At 52.0% G+C, this 22714-nt stretch overlaps 1 protein-coding gene and 1 long non-coding RNA gene across 12 annotated transcripts in view; one reads left to right on the top strand and one right to left on the bottom strand.

Annotated features, from left to right (window-relative positions):
* ARMC9 (armadillo repeat containing 9) overlaps nucleotides 1–18148 on the top strand; it is a 178672-nt gene extending 160524 nt beyond the window's left edge. For 5 of the 11 annotated variants that reach the window (XM_088844844.1, XM_088844839.1, XM_088844842.1 and 2 more), the window contains 3 exons: nucleotides 5448–5655; nucleotides 15517–15689; nucleotides 17148–18148. In XM_088844844.1, the coding sequence (XP_088700970.1) occupies nucleotides 5448–5655; nucleotides 15517–15689; nucleotides 17148–17170 (404 nt within the window). In that variant the 3' untranslated portion in view covers nucleotides 17171–18148. Of the gene's footprint in view, nucleotides 1–5447; nucleotides 5656–11648; nucleotides 14151–15516; nucleotides 15690–17147 lie in introns of those variants that run through there. The other 6 variants (XM_055396949.2, XR_008682040.2, XM_055396951.2 and 3 more) reach the window with 6 other exon arrangements.
* On the bottom strand, nucleotides 9792–17043 carry LOC129537523 (uncharacterized). The gene is made up of 2 exons (XR_008682041.2): nucleotides 16889–17043; nucleotides 9792–9947 (listed from the first exon to the last, which is right to left on the bottom strand). It is a non-coding gene; the product is annotated as an uncharacterized LOC129537523 (long non-coding RNA).
* Nucleotides 18149–22714: the final 4566 nt, after the last annotated feature.

Genomic DNA, 22714 nt, shown 5'->3' with positions numbered 1-22714 from the left:
GTGGGATCTTCGTGGATCGGAGATCGAACCCGTGTCTCCTGCATTGGCAAGCGGATTCTTTACCACTGAGCCACCAGGGAAGCTCTCCAGACACATTTTGAAGCTTCTAATTGAGCTCACCAGAGACTGATGGGGAATAAAAGTATTTTTTTAGATTCTAGAAAAAATATATATGCTTTGAATTAGAAATGTACAGTTTTTTTTTTAATTTTCAAGAGGAAATTAAAAGGATATGAACAGATCAGATAAGACTCCAATTTCTCCATTCAAATAGGAAAAACAACAAGAGGAGCAGGTCAGATTCCAGTATGAGAAACATCTGTGAGCTTTTATAATCTGCTCAGAATTGGATTCAAATACTTCTGATCCCTGATTCAGAGCAGTAGACCTGTCACAGAGTCGGAAGAAAGCCAGGCTGTTTGGTTACCCTGGGAAAGGGTCTCTTGATTACAGAAGTTTTAGAGGGTTTTTTTTTTTTTGCCAACTTTGATCATTTGTTATTTTACATGTGTTTTGCTAGAGCTCCAAACATTAATATGCCTTCTTTAAAAGATGGTTAGGTCAATCATTTACCTAGAGATTTCTGCTACCAGGATGGAGGTTTTAGGTGGTCTAATGATTTTTGCCAATTTGACCTAATGCTGTTGAGTTAAAAATGATTTCAAATTCTGTAGGGCTGGTCTTCCCAGGTGGTGCAGAGGTAAAGAACTCACCTGCCAATGCAGAAGACACAGGAGATGAGATGCAGGTTCAGTCCCTGGGTCCGGAAGATGCCCTGGAATAGGAAATAGGAAATGGAATAGGAAATAATCGCTCCAGTATTCTTGTCTGGAAAATCCCATGGACAGAGGAGCCTGTCGGGCTACAGTCCATGGAGTCTCAAAGAGTTGGACACAACTGAGCACAGCACCACTGTTCCAAAGAGTTGCATTTAGGCTAACTGATTTATCAGTAACATCCTTGTTTTACCCAAATTGCCACCAAGGTAACCCTGTGTCTTGCACTGATTCTAAGTGTGGTCTTATCTTTTAGGAAGACTTGTCGTGGTGTTACCTGTAGGGTACAGTCACTGGAGGTTGTCAGGGATGGAGGAAGCTGAGTGGTGGCTGGTGTTGTTGGTGATGTAGGCGTTATTGTTATTTTCAAGAACAATTGCTTTTGACCCTGGCAAATTCTGGTTCCTTGCATGAAAACGGTGGGCACCCACCAGGGCATTCATCCCTGGGATCACCAGCCCTTCCCAGTGCTTCTCCGTAGGGAGGCAGCAGTTACTCACCTGCCCTTCTAGATGGGCCACCTGGAGCCATGCTGCTGCTGCACCCAGGAGCCTGCTCTGAACACTGAGGCCATACTTTTCAGGTCCCATCCTCCACCTACTCTCATTCACTCAGGCCTGGCTGGGAGCCCATCTGCTGCCCTCCGGCCTCAGTGGACTCCCCTACACTGACCCCCGGTCCATCCTTACTCCCCCTGCCAGATACCAGGCATATTAATCACTTCCCCCACCCCCAGAGGCTTCCCAGATTTTGCTAGTGGTAAAGAACCTACCTGCCAATGCAGGAGACCCAGGCTCGATCCCTGGGTCAGGAAGATCCCCTGGAGTAGGAAATGGCAACCCACTCCAGTATTCTTGCCTGGAAAATCCCATGGACAAGGGAGCCTGGCGGGCTATAGCTCATGAAGTCACAGAGAGCTTAGCAACTGAGCACGCATAGCCAATTAACGATGTTGTGATAGTTTCGGGGAAACAGCAAGGGGACTCAGCCATACAAATACATGTGTCCATTCTCCCCCCAACTCCTCTCCCTTCCAGGCTGCCATGTAACATTGAGCAGAGTCCCATGTACTGTACAGCAAGTAGGTCCTTGTTGGTTATCCATTTAAATTATATCAGTGTATACATGACCATCCCAAACTCCCTAACTATCCATTCTCCCTGTCCTTCCCCACTCCCAGGGTCACTTAATGAGCATGGATTCCATTTCTGGTGTAGATTTCTATTCTTGCTTCCTTGCCCATTGCAACCACCCCAGGCCCTCGCCTCCTCCGTGGACCAGTGTAAGCTTTCCATCTGGTCTGGCCACTGCTTTCTCTTCCTCTTTTCACTCAGCCTCCTTGAGGGGACGAGTGCAGACCGGCTTCAGCCAACATGCTGAAGCTAGTTCTGAGGCTGTGTTGAAGCTAGTTCTGAGGCCGCATCTGGGCTTGGCCGACCAAGCACCACGGTTGAGGGAAGAAGAGGACAGCAGCGTGTGGCAGGATCCCCTGATCCTCACTGTCCCATTCCGTTCCTTCCCCGGCAAGAGCTGATCTGACTTCCTCTTGACCCTTCCGCCCACCCAGTCCTGCTCCTCCAGCCCTTTCTCCCTGGTCTCTGCACCTGCTCACCTTGTCCCCGCAGGCCATTCTGGCCTCGCCCAGCCACCAACCCCACAACAGGTCCCCTCACACACGACCTTCACCCCTGCTGGGAATTAATGCCCCACCCAAGACCCGTGGGGTCCCAGCACCCTGGCCCAAACGTCGGGTTTGTTCAGGATGCCCCCCAGCATGGCTGTGCCTTCCATCAGCACTAAGGCAGGACTCGGAATGAGGGGGCCGTGGGATCCTTACATGGCTCCATCAGTTCTGTGAGGGGCCAGAAAATACATTGTTTTTAAGCGAAGGACTCAGCCCCACAGAGCCAAAAGGAAATAGCTCCCAAGGAAAAAAAAAGAAAAGCCAAGAATGTGACTGAGAATCTTGTGTGATATTGGCCTGAGGAAAGTTATTCTCATTTCCTTCCCCATCTACCAAGGCTGGGATATCAAAATTGCATGTCCTGCCAGTGGACCGAGGGAAAGTGCCAGCCCTGTTTGCAATGGATGAAGATGTAGAGAAACAGTGGTTTGTCCCAGGAAGCTTCAGGTGCACGCACACGGCTGCCCTCCTCCTCCCAGCTCCCAGCTCTTTCAGTGGAGATATATTTTTTTGGGGGGAGGACAGCATCGGGGGCCATAGGGGTTGCTCTGAAAATCTGCAATGTGGCCTAAGCAGAGGGAGCAGGGGAGGCAGGAGGGGTGGCTGAACCAAGAAGACCCAAGAAGTTCTCCCAAGAGCCCATCTCAGTTCCTCCTCCTTCCTGCCAGGGGGCTTTGACACCTGTCCCCCACCGCCAACCACCCGGAAAAGCTCATGATCCTGGAGAACTGCCTACCCCTGGGAGCCATCTTGGAACACTGTTGACTCTCATGGGGTTTTCCGTGGGCAGCCCAGCTCTCATGTGTGGTTCCACTCAACCATTATTTCATACACCCAAGTCTGGTCTCCTGATCGTTATTATAAGCCCAGTCAGCAGAGAGCACAGACAAGCAGGCCAGTTATCCACTGAAGAGCAGCTCAGCGAAGGCTGAAATCCTAGTACCAGTCACAGTTCTGGGTGGAGACTGTCCAGTGAGTGAGTGAGTGAAAGTCACTCAATCATGTCCGACTCTTTGCAACCCCATGGACTATACAGTCCATGGAATTCTCCAGGCCAGAATGCTAGAGTGGGTAGCCGTTCCCTTCTACAGGGGATCTTCCCAACCCAGGGATCGAACCAGGGTCTCCTGCGTTGCAGGCGGATTCTTTACCAACCGAACTATCAGAGAGGCCCAGAGACTACCCAGTGTGGACTGTAAATAAAGTCACCCATGGGTTCCGTACCAGAAACAGAGTCCTTGTTTGGATCAAAAGAAAGTTGTCTGGAAGTCAAAGCTGTGCCCCCTTGCCATGGGTTTGAGGAAACCTGCAGGGAGGATTCTTTTTATTTTTAAATCAAAGTATAGTTGATTTAAAATGCCATGTTAATTTCTACTCTTACAGCAAAGTGATTCGGTTACACATGTATATACATTCTTTTTTCCTATTCTTTTCCATTATGGTTTCTCACACGATATTGAATATAGTTCCCTATGCTGCATAGTAGGACCTTGGTGTTTATCCATCCTATATATAATAGTTTACATCTGCTAATCCCACGCTCCCAGTCTCCCCTTCCCGATCTCTCTCCCCCTTGTCAACCGCAAGTCTGTAGTCTATGTCTCAGAGCCTGTTTCTGTTTCATAGAATAGTTCATTTGTGTCATATTTTAGACTCCACGTGTCAAGTGATATCATATGGTATTTGTTTTTCTCTTTCTCACTTACTTCACTCTGTATGATAGTCTCTAGGTCCATCCACATCTCTGCAAATGGTCCAATTTTGTCCCTTTTATGGCTGAGTAGTATTTCATTGTATACATGTACCACATCTTTATCCATTCATCTGTTGGGGGACATTTTTGTTGTTTCCATGTCTTGGCTGTTGCAAATAATGTTGCTATGAACATAGCGGTGAATATATCTTTTGAATTATAGTTTTCTCTGGATATATGCCCGGGAGTAGGATTGCTGTATCATATGGCAACTCTATCTTTAGCTTTTTGAGGAACCTCCATACTGTTTTCCATTGTGGTTGCACCAATTTGCATTCCCACCAACAGTGTAGGAGGGTTCCCTTTTCTCCACACTCTCTCCAGCATCTGTCATTTGTAGACTTTTTGATGATGGCCATTCTGACCAGTGTGGAGTGATATCACACTGTAGTTTTGATTTGCATTTCTCTAATAATTGGTGATGTTGAGCTTTTTGTGTGCCTGTTGACCATCTGAATGTCTTCTTTAGAGAAATGTCTGTTTAGGTAGGGAAGATTATTTAAGATAAAGCTGAGGCCATTGCAAAGGTGCTAGAGAGATTCTTTTTTTTTCTAATGAGCTGAAAGGAGCTTGGGTTAAGGGGGCAGTGAATTCAGACTGTCACAGTGTTGCTGTGACAGTGACATGGACCCCTTTGAGCTGGAGAAAGAGGGGTGCATGTCATTTGAAGTACAGAACAAGCCTGTCCCCAGACCCTTGGGAGGGACCCTCAGCAGTGTCATCGGGGACTTCTCCCATCGTTCCCTGTGATCTGGGGGTGACCCAGGCAGCCTGGTCCTTGCTGGGTGGTTTTAGGGAGGTTCCTGCCCTTGTGGGAGGGCAGGGATTCAGACCTGAAGGATCCAGGGGCAGCTTAGAGCCCCACCTCTGGGGTTGCCAGATTTGGCAAATAAAAACACAGGACACCCAGCTGAAGTTGAATTTCAAACAGACATGAATAGTTTTTCAGTGTGCCTCTGGGCCACTGTGCATCGGTGCCAAGCAGGGGGCGCAGGAGACAATTCCAGGTTTTGTTGGCTTTTCCCAAGAGGTGGGGGTGGGGGTGGGGAGCGGGCAGGCCACAGGGCCCAGGGTCCGATCTTCCCTGCATGTGTGTGTTCCAACCAGAGCGTGCCCACTGCACCCTTAGGTTACAAGTACCGAAGTGGTCATCTGGAAAGGTCCCAACCTGCACAAGTAAACAAGTCCCCATCCATAGACTGGCCCCCAGGCTCTGTGCTTTTCTTGGCTCCAGGGCCCAGCCCAGTAAAGAGCATCTTCAAAGAGCTTCCAGAGCAGAGGTCAACTGAGCTCTCTCTCCTGACTCCTCCAGCCGCCACCGACGCCAAACAGGGAGAGTGGTCGCCAGCAGGACGTCACAGAGAGCCTCATCTGCCCCCAGTAGGGGCCCTGAGCCAGCCTGGAGAGGGGCCCTGGGCCCCAGAAAGTGGAGACACCACCAGGTAGGGGTGGAGCGGTGTCCCGGAAGGGCTTCTCTGAGGCCCAACCTCTGACGATGGAGGCAAAGGAGCCTTCCGCTGGGGCCCCAAGTGCGGTTCTGAGACCCTCAGGGGAGTGTGGTCAGCTCACCTGACAACCTCAGAGCCCAAGGGGAGGGACCTGCCCTCCTGAGAATCACCAGTCTAAAACCAGAAGGAGATAAAAACTTACAAACACACCCAAGGGATTCGTTTTAAGAACTGCTGGGTGAACACGTTTGGGAGGGTGAGTGAAGAGAAGTAATTTGAGGTCAGTGGCCTCTCTTAGCAGTTCGTTTTTGGAGAGGGGGCTGCGGAGGGGAGAAATGTGAGGCCTGAGGTCAGTAAAAGGGTTTGGCTCAGATGTCAGCTTCCTAAAACAGAAACTGGACCCCCAGGAAGAAAAAAAAAATGTTTTCTGTTCCTCTGTGTCAAATGAGCACAAACCAGCACTCGATGGGTGAGGAGGGATTCTTTAGAATCTCGAAACGACTTCTTTTTTTTTTTTTTAATGATCTCACAGGCTCCTTCTTTCAGATCTGAGGGAACCTGCTTGGGGGAGGGGCCTGGCCTTGGACTCAGACCCAACCTGTCTCCTGACCGCCGCCCACCACTTCCTCCGCCCGGCCGGGCAGCACCCTGCAGGCTGAGAGTTTCAAGACAGGAGCCTCGCTCCTGCACTAAAACACTGCTCTAGAGAGTCATGCTGAGCATCGTGATGACACCCGTGGAGTCTCTGATTAGAGGAATTTTGCCATGGTGACCGGTCAGGCCGTCCATGCCCCACTTTCCCCATAGAACAGGGAGGGACATCCGTTATTGTGTCTGCAGTGAGCAGGCCCCCACCTCCGCTGTGGTCACAGCTGACTTGCAGCTCCTCCAGCAGCGGGGCCTTGTGGAGCTGGGTGAGGCTGTGGGAGGCCTGCATTCAAGGCCCCTCGAGGCCTGAAACCACCCACCCCCTGCAGATGTGGCCCCCATCACAGCGCAGGGGAGTCCGAGAAACCAGCCCACCCATCCTCCCCTGTCCTTCCTGCCTTCTTGCAATCTCCCACTGATGAAAACGCCACAGAAACAGGGATTCCTGCTGAGTTCTAGAAGCTGCTGGACACCTTGGAGGGGTCAGGGCCCCCCAAGGACAGGCAGATGGCCCAGCAGCACCGCACCCACTGGTGAGAAAGTCAGGGAGAGGAGGGGTGGGGAGACTGCCCAAGCCCACCCCTCTGTGAGCAGGCAGCTACCTTGCACCTTCCTTTCCTGCTTCAAGGACAGAAGGGCAGCAGGGCTGCATAGGGATGAGCCCTAAGGACCTTGGGATCTGGACCAGGGAGGAGGCAGTCCTGGATGTCTCTACGGGGTAGAGGGTGTCAAAGATGGTGAGCCGGAGTTCCACTGTGTGGTCACGTGCTCCATGACTGTCTCCCACTGTCCTCAAAGACGGGGGCCACGGGTAGGGTGTTTGTCCCCCGTGTTCCTGGCGAAGAGCAGGAACTCGAAATACACACTGGATGAATCCCTAGGAGAAAAGAAGAGAGAGTGGCTCTCTGTCTGGCTTGACAGCTCCACTCTCTCAGTCTGTAAAGGAGGGCAGCCCCTGACCCCAGAAGATGAGTTGGCTGGGTTGGGCCCTTGCTTGTGGGGAGAAGGGAGGCCCTGGGGCCCTGGGTGTGGATCGTTGGTGGACAAAATGATAGCCCGCATTGCTTAGCCCTGACTTTGAGGTGGCGTAAAGATAATTGCAGCTCCAGTGGCTTCCAGCAACCGGTCTTGCTGTGAAATTGGCTTCCTGAAAGGCAGGAGTGAAAAGGTTCAGACACCACCAGTGCACGGCCTCCCCACGGCCCACGTCTTCCTTTTCCTCTTTCTCTCCGCCTCTTACAGTCCTTAGCTTTGAATAGATGTTAACCAGACTATGAAAATGCATTTTCTAAGAAAACAAGCATTTATCCCAAGGAGAACCAAAGCATTTTCCCGGGGAAATCTGTCAGTCCCGACCTGGAGGGGCTGACCCCCCACCTTGGAATGTACAGGGTTGGTTTCCAGCCGTCACCTCCGGGAAGGTGAGGGGCCGGGCTGCCCAGACGTCACATGGCCTTGCCCGCCCACTGGCCACCCGCCATCTGCTGGGGCCCTGCTCTGCACGGCATTGGCACGTCATCCACACGGAGATGCCGAGGAGCCCAGCCAGACCAGGAGGGCGTTTGTCTGGACATTCCCTCCGTGTGGCTGAGGGCGGGCGAGGGAGTGGGCTCCTCTGGTCAGAGCTCTCACTGCCCCACAGACGTCCACCAGTGCCAGCCTGAGATGGGAAGCAAACTGTCAAAATTCCTGTCCAGCCACAAGTATTGTGGCTTTTAAAAAATAAGGAAGAACGAGATTTTATGTATGTCTGTGGTGGTTGTTTCGGAGAAGGCAATGGCAACCCACTCCAGTACTCTTGCCTAGAAAATCGCATGGACAGAGGAGCCTGGTGGGCTGCAGTCCATGGGGTTGCTACTAGTCGGGCACGACTGAGCGACTTCACTTTCACTTTTCACTTTCACACATTGGAAAAGGAAATGGCAACCCACTCCAGTGTTCTTGCCTGGAGAATCCCAGGGACAGCGGAGCCTGGTCGGCTGCCATCTATGGGGTCGCACAGAGTCGGACACAACTAAAGCGACTTAGCAGCAGCAGCAGCAGTGGTTGTTGTTTAGTGGTTGTGTCCAACTCTTTGCAACCCCATGGGCTGTAACCCTCCAGGTTCCTCTGTCCGTGGCATTTTCCAGGCAAGAATACTGGAGCAGGTTGCCATTTCCTTCTCCAGGGGATTTTCCCAACCCGGGTATCAAACTCGAATCTCCTGCATTGCAGGCAGATTCTTGACCACTGAGCCACCAGGGAAGCCCTTACATATACGTCCCACATATGCTTTTCCCTCCTCACATTTGTTCCCAAAGGATATATGACAGCACTGAGCTAGAAGGAGCTACAGGCTAAGAACCAAGAGGTCAGGGAAATTAGGGTAGCCTGACTGAGTATACAGACATGTGCGCACCCTCACCAAATATCCGTGTGTGAAATTTGCCTTCGTCCGGCGTGCTCCCTCCCCAGCCGCCACGCTCTCCCCAGCCCCCCTTCTCCTTCCTGGACTTTGTTGCAGTCCAGATGAAATTCCACAGCAATGACCAAGTTAGGAACCAGTTAGGAACTTTGATGAGCAGAGTCCACTTAGGCAAGCCCTGAGCACTTTGATTTGTATCTTAAGGCAGACAGTATCTCCCTCCGAAGAAATGAAGGGACACGGGGATGTTCTGCCGTGGGAATCTCACCTCTGGGATTATGACTCAGCAGCATTCCAAACACAAGTAAAGATTAAATATCTCCAAAAGCTTTTTATTGTGACTCCCTTCCAACACAATGTTCCTATTGACGAGCAGAGATCATAAAAGCCAGCCAGGCTTCTCTGATACATAACTGCCTACCTTGCGGGTCACCTCCCAATTTACCAATATATCGACCGACCTTCACCTTTTTCTAGGACCCACACCATGTGTTCCTGCAGCCGGTCATATCTTCCTGAGTCGGAGGTGACTGCTATCCATGTGGGCTTCCCGTGTGCTCTTTTTGCTCTGCCCTAATCTGGCTGTATCCCCGGCCAGACCATCGCCATTTCCTGGCTCTGGCTCCTGGCTGCCTAGACTAATAAGCTCACACCATTCAGGGGCTGGAGGGGGCTGGGGGGCCGCTCAGGGGCCAAGCTGACCCTTCCCGACAGCCATCCCTCCCTGCCTCCCACAGTGTCCTCCCCAGGCGGCCCCAAACTCACCACCCCCCAGAGTTCAGCAACAGTGGCCAGCATCCTCAGTCAACACAGCCGCCTCCTGCAGCCGCCCAGGTGGGGACCCCATGGAGGGGAGGGGTCTGCCAAGCCAAAGGGGTGGTTCCCTGGTGTCTGCCAAGGGCCACTTTCCCCAGTGCCAGAGGGAGGCACCAGCCAGAGGGAGGCTCTGCCTGAGATGTTCTTTCATGGCAACAACACGACCCCAGTCAAACAAAGGTCATGTCCCAGGGCCAAGAGGAGGCCCGCTCTTAGGTGTATTAGTCAGGATTCTCCGGAGAAACAGAGCCAACAGGAAGTGTGTGTGGAGAGAGATTTAATTAAGGAATCGGTTCATATGGCTGCAGAGGCAAGTCCAGAACCCAAGAGCAAGTGGATGGGCACACTTGCTTTCTGGAGGGCAGTCTGCTTTACTCAGCGTCCTCCGCTGTGGAATGTCTGCCTTGTCCAGAGACACCTGCACAGAAACATGCAGACAGTGTCTGATCAGATACCTGGGCGCCGCGGCCCCACGACACTGCACAAAAAATTAACCTGCATGTAGGCTTTTCACACGCATCACCACGTGGCTCTCCAAAAGGACGGGGCCCTCCCTGGGCTCCCCGGGTGGGGAGGTTAGCAGACCCCCAGCCCTGCTGCCCTGCGTGTTCTCGCCCTTCACTTCTTTCTTCATCTGTATGTATTCGCTCAGCCGTGCTGCATCCTGGCTGCGGCACGCGGGACCTTTGATTGCAGCGTGTGGCCTTCTCTCTAGTTGTGACCCTTGGGCTTAGCTGCCCTGCAACACGTGGACTCTTCCTGGACCAGGGGTCGAACCCATGGTCCCTGCATCAGCAGGCAAATTCTTAACCAATGGACCCCCAGGAAAATCCCCTCCCTTCACTTCTTTCCAACTCACCTCAGCCATCCCTGAGACTCTACAACTTGACCTTGCTGCCCATTGGCTCTAAGGCCCCATGGGGTGAAATGGGCCAAGCCTTCCTGAATCTGCACAGCTAGCTCCTCCAAATCTGGCCCCCTCGTGTGAGGGGACATCCCCAGGTAACCCAAAGCTGACTCTCTGCCATTACCACCGCAGGGAACAGCCCCAAGGCTCACCTGAGGAGTTTCTACCAGGGTCTCTCAATTGTTCCTTCTTAAAGTTGGCTTAAAGCTCAACATTCAGAAAACTAAGATCATGGCATCCAGTCCCATCACTTCACGGCCAATAGATGGGGAAACAGTGGCTGACTTTATTTTTCTGGGCTCCAAAATCAATGCAGATGGTGACTGCAGCCATGAAATTAAAAGACGCTTACTCCTTGAAAGGAAACTTATGACCAACCTTGACAGCATATTGAAAAGCAGAGACATTACTTTGTCAGCAAAGGTCCGTCTGGTCAAGGCTATGGTTTTTCCAGTGGTCATGTATGGATGTGAGAGCTGGACTATAAAAAAACTGATCGCCAAAGAATTTATGCTTTTAAACTGTGGTGTTGGTGAAGACTCTTGAGAGTCCCTTGGACTGCAAGGAGAGCCAACCAGTCCATTCTAAAGGAGATCAGTCCTGAATATTCATTGGAAGGACTGATGCTAAAGCTGAAACTCCAATACTTTGGCCACCTGTTGCAAAGAGCTGACTCATTTGAAAAGACCCTGATGCTGTGGAAGATTGAGGGCAGGAGGAGAAGGGGACGACAGAGGATGAGATGGTTGGATAGCATCACCGACTCAATGGACATGGGTTTGGGTGAACTCTGGGAGTTGGTGATGGATAGGGAGGCCTGGCATGCTGCGGTTCATGGGGTCACAAAGAGTCAAGAGACGACTGAGTGACTGAACTGAACTGAAAGTGTAATAGGGCTGCATTTTAAAACAGTCAAGATTTTATGTATATTTTACCACCATAACAATGATAACAAATTTCAACATTAGGGAGTTCCCTGGAGGTCTAGTGGTTAGGATTCTGAGCTTTCACTGCTGTAGTCTGGGTTCAGTTCCTGGACAGAGAACTGAGATCCTGCAAACCATGTGGCACAGCCAAAAAAAAAAAAAAAAAGAATATATATCTCAAAATTAGAAAAGTTTCATTGTATGTGTCAGAAAAGTCTCAGCAATGCATGCCTATTTTCACACACTTGCAGTCAAATTTACATCATGCTCTGTTTCATTCCCTTAGGCTTCCCTTGTGGCTCAGCTAATAAAGAATCCTACAATTCAGGAGACCTGGGTTTAATCCCTGGGTTGGGAAGATCCCCTGGAGCAGGGAAAGGCTACCCACTCCAGTATTCTGGCCTGGAGAACCATGGTCACAGAGTCGGACACAACTGAGCCACTTTCACTTTCTGTATCACTCCAAGAGCTTCCAACGTGGCTGCGTGGTAAAGGATCTGCCTGCCAATGCCGAAGATGTGGGTTAGATCCCTAGGTCGGGAAGATCCTCTGGAGGAAGAAACAGCAACCCACTCCAGTATTCTTGCCTGGTATATCCCATGGACAGGGGAGCCTGGCAGACTGCGGTCCATGGGGTCGCAAAGAGTCAGACAGGACTGAGCAACTGAGCACGCTGTATTGCTCTGGGATTTTGGGGTGTGTGTGTTTGTGTTTACTTTGTTTTTAATTGCAGGATAATTGCTTTACATTGGTATGTTAGTCTCTGCTGTACAACAGTGTGAATTAGCGCTAAGTATACACACGTCCCCTCCCTCTTGAACCTCCCTCCCACCACCCCATCCCACCCCTCTAGGCTGTCACAGAGCACCAAGTTGAGCTCCCTGTGTTATACAGCAGCTTTATTCCTCTATTCTGAGCCTCACCCCATTCTGTCTCACGTGCCTGAGTAGCCCCCACAGTTATTTACGCTGATTGCACACTCTTCCATCTGGTCAGTCTCCCCTAACTTTCTGCATTTCTTTCATTCACTGATAATGCACATGGGTGTGTGCCCTGGGTCAGGAAGATCCGCTGGAGGAAGAATGCTAGCCCCCTCTAGTATTCTTGCCTGGAGAACCCCATGGACAGAAGAGCCTGGCGGGCTGCAGTCCCTGGGGTTGCAAAGAGTCAGACACGACTGAAGCAGCTTTGCACATGTGTGCTCAGAACTGTGCTGGACAGTGGATATCAAAGGTGGACTAGACCAAATTGCTGCTCTGAGGCAGTTCACCTGGAAGGACAATATTATACGTGACATGAAAATAAATTTGCTTTTTAAAGAAAAAAAAAAGTTAAAAATTGTAAGCGGGCTAAATCTCTATCCTTTTCAACCAGGGATGAAAGATTTCTTGTCTAAAGTACAGGCAGTTTTTTACACCAGTCTTTTTCTAAATTTGAATTTGGAGGCTTTTCAAATATTTAAGTTTTATTTTTCTGATTATTAAAGTGATAGATTCTCAATGTAAAAAAAAAAAAAAAAAAGGGAGGCATAATGAAATGAATCCACAAATTATGCAGTTGCCTCCCGAGTCTCACTCCCCAGAGCCATCATCCCCGTTCATGGGGCGCTTTACCACAGCTGGGCTCAGGAACACTACCTCACTGAACCTTCAGAGCTGTGCTACAGAAGCCATTTCACAGGTGGGGAAACTGAGGCTCCTGAGATGTCAGCAGATTGCTCACTCTCCCTCACCTGCTAGAAAGCAACAGAGCAAGACAGAGTCCAGGCCATTCCAGGGCCCTCACCCTTCTCCCTGCCACCAGATCCTTCACTTGCCCCAGTCCTCAGTTTCAGACCCCAGCACAGTGTACACACATACACACACACACTGCCCACTAGGAGCCCTGCAGCCGATCAGCATCTCTCTGTCCTGGGGGTGCGGTGGGGAGACCCGCCTCCTTATTAGCTAAGCTCACAGTGTCTGCTGCACACTCCCACTTGCAGCCTGCAGACCGAGAAGCCCACCTACTGAAGGGCGGTCAGACTAGGAGCCCCTGCTGCCTGCCGGGAGCTGAGCGGGCACTTACATCAGCTCAGTCAGTGGTGACCACAGCCCGGGGTGACTGCCCCCGGGACTCCAGTCTTCAGAGTTAGGTGTCAGAAAAATGGGCACATAGCAAAGGCCCCAGAAGTCGAGCAAATTCTGGGAGATGGTGGAGGACAGAGGAGCCTGGTGTGCTACCGTCCTTGGGGTCACAGAGTCCGACATGACTGAGCGACGAAACAACAATACCAACAGAAGTCGAGATGGGAGTAAAAGTTGAGCATGTTTGTACCTCAGTGACAGCCAGGGAGCAAAGGGCTGGGGTGGGGATCACGTCCCCAGCCCCAGCTGCAGTGGCTGCGGGCGCCGGTAGGAAGGAGGGAACAGGCTCTAAGACGTGGCCTCTTGTCTCTGTGAAGCCGACCCCTGGGCTGGGGTCCTGAGGGCGTCTGGAGAATGGCTGGCAATAAGATCCCACCAGGTTCACTGCCTGCTTGTTATGTGTGTAAACTCGGGAAACTTGACCAACTTGGAGCCTCAGTTTTGACATCCGAAAAACAGGGTAGTAATGCCTGCTTCGCAGGATTGTTTCAGGGCTCAATGTCATTTTCTCACTGTGGCCTTCCCTGGTCACCCCATCTAAAGTCAGCTTCCAATTGATGCTGTGATAAACTTCCAATTGCACAAATTTAGTCACTAAATAGGAGAAAGCAATGGCAACCCACTCCAGTACTCTTGCCTGGAAAATCCCATGGACGGAGGAGCCTGGTAGGCTGCAGTCCATGGGGTTGCTAAGAGTCGGGCACGACTGAGCGACTTCACTTTCACTTTTCACTTTCACACATTGGAGAAGGAAATGGCAACCCACTCCAGTGTTCTTGCCTGGAGAATCCCAGGGACAGAAGAGCCTGGTGGGCTGCCGTCTATGGGGTTGCAGAGAGTCGGACACGACTGAAGCGACTTAGCAGCAGCAGCAGTCACTAAATAAGCACGAGTTTATTATTTTCTAGTTCTGTAGATTAGAAGTCCCACATGAGTCTTCATGGGCTGAAATCAAGGTGTCCACAGGACAGGTTACACCCTGGGGGTCTAGGGAAGAATCTCTTTTCTATCCCTTCTGGCTTTGAGAAGCCTCCTGCCCTCCTGGGCTTGTGGCCCCTTCCTGCGTACGTATGCGAAGTTGTGTCTGACTCTTTGTGACCCAATGGACTGCAGCCCACCAATCTCTTCTGTCTAATGGGACTCTCCAGGCAAGAATAACGGAGTGGGTTGCCATGCCCTCCTCCAGGGGATCTTCCCAACCAGGGATCAAACCAGCATCTTTTACATCTCCTGTATTGGCTGCTGCTACTGCTAAGTCACTTCAGTAGTGTCCGACTCTCTGCAACCCCATAGATGGCAGCCCACCAGGCTCCTCTGTCCCTGGGATTCTCCAGGCAAGAACACTGGAGTGGGTTGCCATTTCCTTCTCCAATGTGTGAAAGTGAAAAGTGAAAGTGAAGTCGCTCAGTCATGTCCGACCCTTAGCGACCCCACCAGCCTACCAGGCTCCTCCATCCATGGGATTTTCTAGGCAGTAGTACTGGAGTGGCTTGCCATTATTGGCAGGCTGGTTCTTTACCACTAGCGCCACCTGAAAAGCCCTGTGGCCCCTTCCTCCATCCTCAAAGCCAGTGGCATTGCATCTGTGTCTTTTTTTCCACAGCTGCGCCTATTTCTTTCTTCCTCTGCCTCTTGCTCACTCTTAAGGATGCTTGTGATTACAGATATCCCAGTAATCTAGGACAACCTCACACCTGCAGCCTTGATTTCCTGTTGTCATGTAGAGTTCCAGGGACTGGGACATGGAACTCACTGGAGCCAGACACACCTTTCCTGGCCACTCGATCTGACACTGTAATACTCTCTCAGGTTCCCTATCCTGCTCCCTTGCTTCATCTCCTCTCTCATCATCTCCCTCCTCCCCCAAAGGGTGAGCTCCACAGGCAGGGATTTATGCCACCAGGTGCCCTACTCTACCCCACCCCACCCCCGGTGCCCAGGATGGTGCCTGCCTGGCATCTCTTAGAGCCAGAAGGGGGAGTCCTTCCTTCTTCCTCCTGTGACTTTAGGTTGGATGTTTTGTTCCAGGGGATTCACCTCAAGCTTCACCTGCAAGCCCCAGGAACCCCGCACCCCGGAGATGCTGGACATGAACCCACCCAAGGTCAAGGCATCGGCTCTGGGCCCTCAGTTCTCCTCGTGTGGCCCCCAGCAGGCCAGCCGTCCCAGCTCCACAACGTCTTCCACAAGGAGCCTGCAGAGTAAGTCAACCTGCACGGGAGGGCACTGGGCTTCCCCATCTGATTCATGTTCCTTTCGTGCCCACCACACCAAGGGGAAAGGCCCACCTCCCCTCCCCACAAGACCAGGGCCCTAACTGCCCACTTCCTTTGCCCCAGGGACCTGTTCTTCACTCATCTTTCTGTTTAAGAAATTGCCCTTAACTTCAGCGGGTCATGGGCTTCCCTGGTGGTTCAGCTGGTAAAGAATCCGCCTACAGTGCAGGAGACCTGGGTTCAATCCCTGGGTTGGGAAGATTCCCTGGAGAAGGGAACAGCTACCCACTCCAGTATTCTGGCCTGGAAAATTCCATGGACAGTGTAATCTATGGGATCCCAAAGAGTCAGGCACGACTGAGCGACTTTCACACTTCAGCGGCTCACGCACAAGCTGGCGGAGTAAGACCCTTCCAGACAGTCACTCGGGGATAAGAGCCCCCTGCGTGGGGGCTTACGGGTCAGCCCTGAAACCAGAATCGACCTTCTGGTGGGAAAGAGAAGCAGGTACTTCCTCACAGGCTAGGTGGAGAGGCCCCCCGGGGGCCTGAGTGTGGGGTGGGCCCTGGGGAACCCGCTCTGTCCCTGTCCCTCTCACTCTTTTGCTCCTGATAAAGACCACTTCTCTGTTGCCTCCCGGTCAGCCAATTGACCACCCCCGCCTTCCACCCCCTAACCCAAGCCTGGAATTTTCTAATAGGGCTTTACTAAAAATAAGGGAAAGCAAAAGAGAAACCAAACAAAAGGACGGCAAGCAACAGAAAATCAGTCACACTCAGGATGTGTGAGTCCTGTGACCTGGCCGCCCCCTCCTTCCTGACAGGGCCCTGGGCGCTCTGGCCAACTGAGGAGCGTTGGGCTGGGACCGTGGTTCATGGGCCAAGTCTGGGCAGCCCGTGGAAGGTGGGCAGGCCTCCCTCTGCTCTCAGCACCTCTCTGCTGAGAAACTCACAGCGGAGCCCCGGCCCCATCCCCCGACCACAGTGCTTCTGCACACGGGCCCAGAGGAAACGCCTGCAAGTACAGGGAGAGAGCAGCCAGGAGCGAGGCAGGCCGGCTTCCCCGGGGCCCTGCCGGCTGCCAGGCTGGATGCCCCCATTGAAGTAACCACAGTAGCAGCGCCCAGGAGCAGGCGGGCTGCCCGGCTGGCTGGCCACACAGGGTGGGGAGCAGCAGATACATACCCCCTCGGCCTCCACAAACACAGGAGCTGCTGGCAGCGAGGCTCACCGAGTCCCCACACTGAGCTTCCTGTCAGGAAAGTGCGTGGCCACCCCAGTGAGTCAGGCCCCCTCGGCCGCAGAGCAAGTGACCTGGGAGGAAGGCGCTCTGTGTTCGGTTTGCACAGGGCCCGTTGAAAGAAGGGCTTGTGCAGGGACAGAGAGGGGCTCTGTGCCCAAGCCCACCCTGGCGCTGGCAGCTTGCCTGGCTTTTCTTCTCTAGGCAGCCCATCTTCCAGGAAGTGAGGATGGGTTCTTCCCCGAGGTCACCGTCCCTTTGCCCAGAGATCAGCCCGCTTCCTGCTCTCAGCCAGCTGGCAGCTGCAGATGACAGATGTGATGAGACGGTTGTCGTCACGCCACCAGGTGACTCGAGGAGCTGAGGAGGACAGCCCTCCAGGCATCCGGGAGCAGGCCCACCATAGCCCCTGCCCCAGGGTCCTGCCACGGCCCTTCCTGCCCACCCTCCCCGCCGGCACCCAGCTTGGGGCGGGGAGCCGGGGACAGCAGAGCCAAAGCCAGGAGCTCATCCATCTCGGGGAGCCAGGGCCAGACAGCTCAGTCAGAGGCAGGCCCTTGACCTTGGAGGAAACCAGTCCTCCTCACCCAGACCAAGTATGAGGAAACAGAAGGGGGTTAGAATAAGGGAAAGTCCTTCTCAAATCAGCTGCCTGAGTGGCAGACTTGGTATTTTCTTCCTCTTAAAACCTGGTAAGAATATGAGGTGTTCCCCTCTGTGGCTGGAATGCAGCGGTTCCAAAGCGACCCTGTGCTTCTGCACATGTGTTCTAAGGGCTCAGAGCGTTGACCAGTTTAAAGCCATTTCCCTCCCTCCTTCCGTTAAGACCACAAGCACAAACTGTGCCCCCAGCAGGGTGACTGGTCCCTGCTGGGAGAGGCCTGTTGCTCCCTCCTTGCCAAGGGTGCCATCAGGGCCATGTCCTAGTGTTGGGGCCTGTGTGAGGAAAGCAAGAGAGACTCCATCTTGAAGCCCGTCATCCATCTTAAAGACAGGATGTGAACTGGGCCTGAACCCTAGCCCAGGAGTGAGGAAATGGTTGCTAGTGAAAACCAGGTCTCCTGGAGACTTCCTTCCCTACAGGTGGCAAACAGAGATTGTAGTTGAAGTCAGGGTGTCCCTGTTAGATGAACCATGGAGACATCCCCCCTTGATGTATAATCATTGTCCCCCACCCCTTTAACCTTAATTTTTTGTTCTCCTAGCACCTACTTGTAAAACTCAATCATATGCAACAGAGAGGTTGCTAACACGTAACCAGTGACGTAGTGGGGGTTATAAAACTGGGCCTTTCAGAAACATCAGGGTCCTTGTAGGGAACCGATTCCCCCTTGGACCCGCTGGCGTAATAAACTGTACTGCACTGTCTTAAGTGTCCTCCAAGGTGTGTTTTGAGATTCCAGGTTCCACAACACTGGGACAGAGAACGCTCACTCCAGAGTCAGCACCGTTACCCAAGCCTGTAGCAGGGTCTGACCTCGCCTAAAGCAGAAATACTGAAATAAAATGATCAGTATTGAGATGGCACTTGTATATGTGTCTGTGTGTCTCTGTGTGTGTGTGTGTGTGTGTGTGTGTGTGTGTGTGTGCTGTCCCCCAGGCAACCCATCTGCCCTGGCCAGGCCCATTGGGAGTCATCTTGCTGGTCCCACTGGATATAAATAAAGGACAACACTGTGCTTTTCAGTATCCTTCCGACTCCTGAGGAGAGGAGGCAGAAGAGGTAAACAGAAGAACACTGGGGCAGGCAAGAGACCAGGTTAGCCCTGTGATGACCGTAGACACATCATGAGCCGGACCCTGGGTTAATGTCACCAGTTCTTGGCAGTGGTGCCAGGTGGGCACATTAGAACTCTGTGGTCACGTGACTAGCCCATCTTGATTCTCTGGAAATATGTGAGCCCCTCTCTGTTCCGGGGGGGAAGAAGGCTGGGCAGAACACTGCCCTCCAGCCCCTCCGAACTCTTGACTTGACCTTTGGAGGGATAAAGAGAAAACGCAAACACTTCTCTCGGTGTTGTGGATAATGGACCAGCAGGAGAAGCGGGGACTGGGTACCTGAAATGGAAATGCTCCTGGAGAAACCCTGAAAAGGCAGAGAATGTTTGCAGATGAACAGCAGAGGAGCATCATGGGAAGATCTCTCCCTTTCTCCCAGCAAATCCACTCCCTTCAGATTCCTCACATGCCGCCGACTGACACAGCCTGGCCCTGCCGTGATGAGAGAGCAGCCCCGTCTCCAGAATCCAGAGGGAGTGGGTGACTTGTCCGCTAACGCCCACGGTCTCCCCGAAGCCAGGGTGACTTCTGTTTCTCCCTCAGACCCACAGATGAGCTCAAGTCTGATTTGGAGATGTCTGGCCACTTAGGGTAAAAAAAAAAATGTGGATAGACTACACTGAGGTCAGCAGGTGCATCTGGATGGTCCTCCGGGGAGTAAATATGGCCTCTGGGAGAGGCCTCTTGCAGACACACACTTCTGCATCCCAGGGCTGCTGGTGCAAAAGAGACTTTAGAAAATACCAACTAGCATAAATATTCCAGCTATGTGTAGGCCTAACGGGGAGCCGGATACAACCACAGTCTAAGCTGGGGGAGGGGCAGGAATCAAATACACAAATAAACCGAAACGTTTTCACAGGTCATCTGGAGACTGAATCCTACAGCTCCGAGGCTTTGCCCATGACAACTACCCAGGGAGGCCACAGAGAGGAGTCTGTGGAACTTTTAAGAAATGGGGACGTTTAGGAAGAGCCCTTCTGCCTTTGGAAGCTGACCCCATCTCTCTGGTTACTTGGCCCCCTGATTTCTCCTGAGTAGGACTTGCTCTTCATTCACAAAAGGATGTAAATATCCGGCAACAGCCTAAATGATGACCCTTGGTGGGAATGTAATAATCAGGTAGAGATTTGAGATCCAGTCAGATTAAAGGGCTCACTCAGTATGTTGGAAAGGACTTGGCCCAAATCAAAGGAGCTTTATAAAAAAGCACAAATAAATAAGATTAACACACAAAAAAAATCCATGACAAAGTCTCAAACTTTTAATACAAACAGGATCTGAGTCTGTGCTTCTGTGACCCTACCCTGCTTGCAGAACCTTGATCCAGCACTTATTCCAATAAAGCTTTATTTACAAAAATAGGCAGCCAGCCCATGAGCCATAGTTTGCTGAACTGCATGAAAACGTTATTGAGTTTCAGGGCACCCCTTCCATTTTGTGTGCAAGGTGAAGCCGCACTGGCCTCCCCCAGGATCTGGGGGTGGGGGGATCCTCCAGGGCTTCCCAGGGTGCTCATGGCATAGCCTTGTGGCTGAGGCACTGGACCTGCCTGTCTGACCATCTTCAGCTCTCCAGAGACTAAAGGAGCAATGCGGTTCACCTTTGCATGAAAGAGCTACCCAAAAAACTTAATGGCTTAAAACAACAATTTATGGGACTTACCTGGGCTTCCCAGGTGGCACGAATGGTAAAGATACCACCTGCCAATGCAGGAGACATAAGAGACCCAGGTTCAGTTCCTGGGTAGGAAAGATCCCCTGGAGGAGGGCATGACAACCCACTCCAGTATTCGTCTCTGGAGAATCCCATGGACAGAGCAGCCTGGTGGGCTACAGTCCATAATGTTGCAAAGAGTCGGACATGACTAAAGTGATGCACTGGTGGTGCAGTGGCTAAGACTTTGAGCTCTCAGTGCTCAGGTTCAACCCTTGGTCAAGGAACTAGATCCCACATGTGGCAGCTAAAGATGCTGCATGCCACAATAAAGATCTAAGACCTGGCGCAGCCAAATAAATATTTTTAAAAATTGTGAGTGTCGCAGTTACGTGGATCAGTGATAGGGCTGGGCCCAGATAGACAGCTCTCTGGGGCTCAGCTGGACCTACGTGCACATCTGTGATCAGAGGGCAGTCGAGGGCCTCACTCGGGTCTGGCAGTTGGCTGTGGGCTGGATCCTGGGTTCACCCTCCGGCAAATTAGCTCAGCTCGTTCACCTGGTGCTCTCAGGACACCTGCAGCGAGAGAGACCAAGCTCGCATGCTGTTCAGGTTTCTACCTGCATCACATTTGCTGCTCTCCTATTGGTCAATGCAGGGCTCAGGGCCAAGGCCTAGTCTCTGCAGAGGGACTAAAAGGAAACAAAGACAAACCCGATAGGACTGCAACAATCTGCCACAGAGAGGGTGTTAAACTTACACATCTCAGAATCAAATCTTCCCGGATGAATTTTCCACCGGGTCATAACCTCTCCATTTTCATTCAGTTCAATGTATCCTGGGGTGGGGAACTCTTCTGCGTTGGGCTGTGGGGGGTTGTGATTATGTTTAATTAGCATTGGTTAGCTTGAACCCTGGTGAAGGGAAAGTGCGATGGAGACAGTCCGGGGGAGTCACCCGGCTCTCTTGGGAGTGGAGGGTCCCCGGAGGTGGGGGAGACTGTGTCACAAGGCCCTTGGGGAAGCCCTATTGGGAACTTAGCTGCAAGCTGCACTGGGCCATGCACTGGTGAGGGGGCTTGGATCAGTTCAAGGACCCTTACCCACACAGAGCAAATGCCACTGCAACATCCTAGAGAAGCTCAGTTAAACTTGAAGCAGCAGACAAAGTTCCACTGGCCGGCGAGTTGCCATCCATCTTCTAGGAAGAAACCCTGGACGCTGCAGATAGCCAGGGTTCAGGGCAGGCAACAGTGCCAGATTGACGCCATGGGCAGATTTCCAGGAGGTTGTGGAATTTGGAGAAAGTCAGGTCTAGAGACACCTACCCAGAGTCATAAATTAGAGTGTCAGTTGAAACCTGGGAGTGGATAGAATCTCAGAGGAGAGGACTGGAGAAATAAGAAACCTAGGGCAGAACCAGGGGTGAGAGAAGGAAGAGGGCCTGGTGCAGGAGACCGTCTCCGGGGAGGAGGTGGCCTGGGAACACGTGCTCTAGAACCGGGGGCAGAAAGCAGTGCATGGAGGGTGGTCACCATGGTCAGAGCCAGAGGGGAGTGGGGCTGCTGAGGACACATTCCAGAGAGCAGTCCTGGGCCAGAGGTCAGCCCAGCCCAGAAAGAACTGAGGTGACCAGTTGGATGCTAGAGGCATTGAGGTCGGGGGGGTTGGCTGGAGGACAAGGTGATGATATGACCTCTCAGAGGGGCAACTGGAGCCAAGGCCACCAAGCAGTGGACTTAAGTCGCTGGGAGCAGGGTGTTCACCAGGCCCTGAGCCAGGTCCACCTGTGGTATTCTGGAGCCAGCTTGTACCTGCTCGCTACATTTTCAGGAGTTCCATGAGGTGGTGTTGAAGACAGCTGTTTCCAAAGCTCAACTTTTACAAACTTAAAATTAGGGATTTTCCTGATAGTCCAGTGGTTAAGACTTCGCCTTCCAATGCAGGAGGTACAAGCTTGATCCCTGGTCAGGAAGCTAAGACCCCACATGCCTCAAGGGCAAAAATCAAAACAGAAGCAATATTGTAACAAAGTCAATAAAGACTTTAAAAATGGTCCACATCAAAAAAAAATCATTTAAAAAATTAAATCAGTTCAGTTCAGTCGCTCAGTCATGTCCAACTCTTTGCAACCTCATGGACCGCAGCACACCAGGCCTCCCTGTCCAGCACCATCTCCCAGAGCCTACTCAAACTCATGTCCATCGAGTTGGTGATGCCATCCAACCATCTCATCCTCTGTCATCCCCTTCTCCTCCTGCCTTCAATCTTTCCCAGCATCAGGGGATTTTCCAATAAGTCAGTTCTTCGCATCAGGTGGCCAAATGGAGCTTCA

This window comes from Moschus berezovskii, chromosome 2, assembly GCF_049115385.1.
Source record: "Moschus berezovskii isolate FMDL1 chromosome 2, NW_MosBer_1.0, whole genome shotgun sequence".
In the NCBI taxonomy this organism is placed as follows: Eukaryota; Metazoa; Chordata; class Mammalia; order Artiodactyla; family Moschidae; genus Moschus; species Moschus berezovskii.
This window is presented reverse-complemented; position numbering and strand designations above follow the sequence as displayed.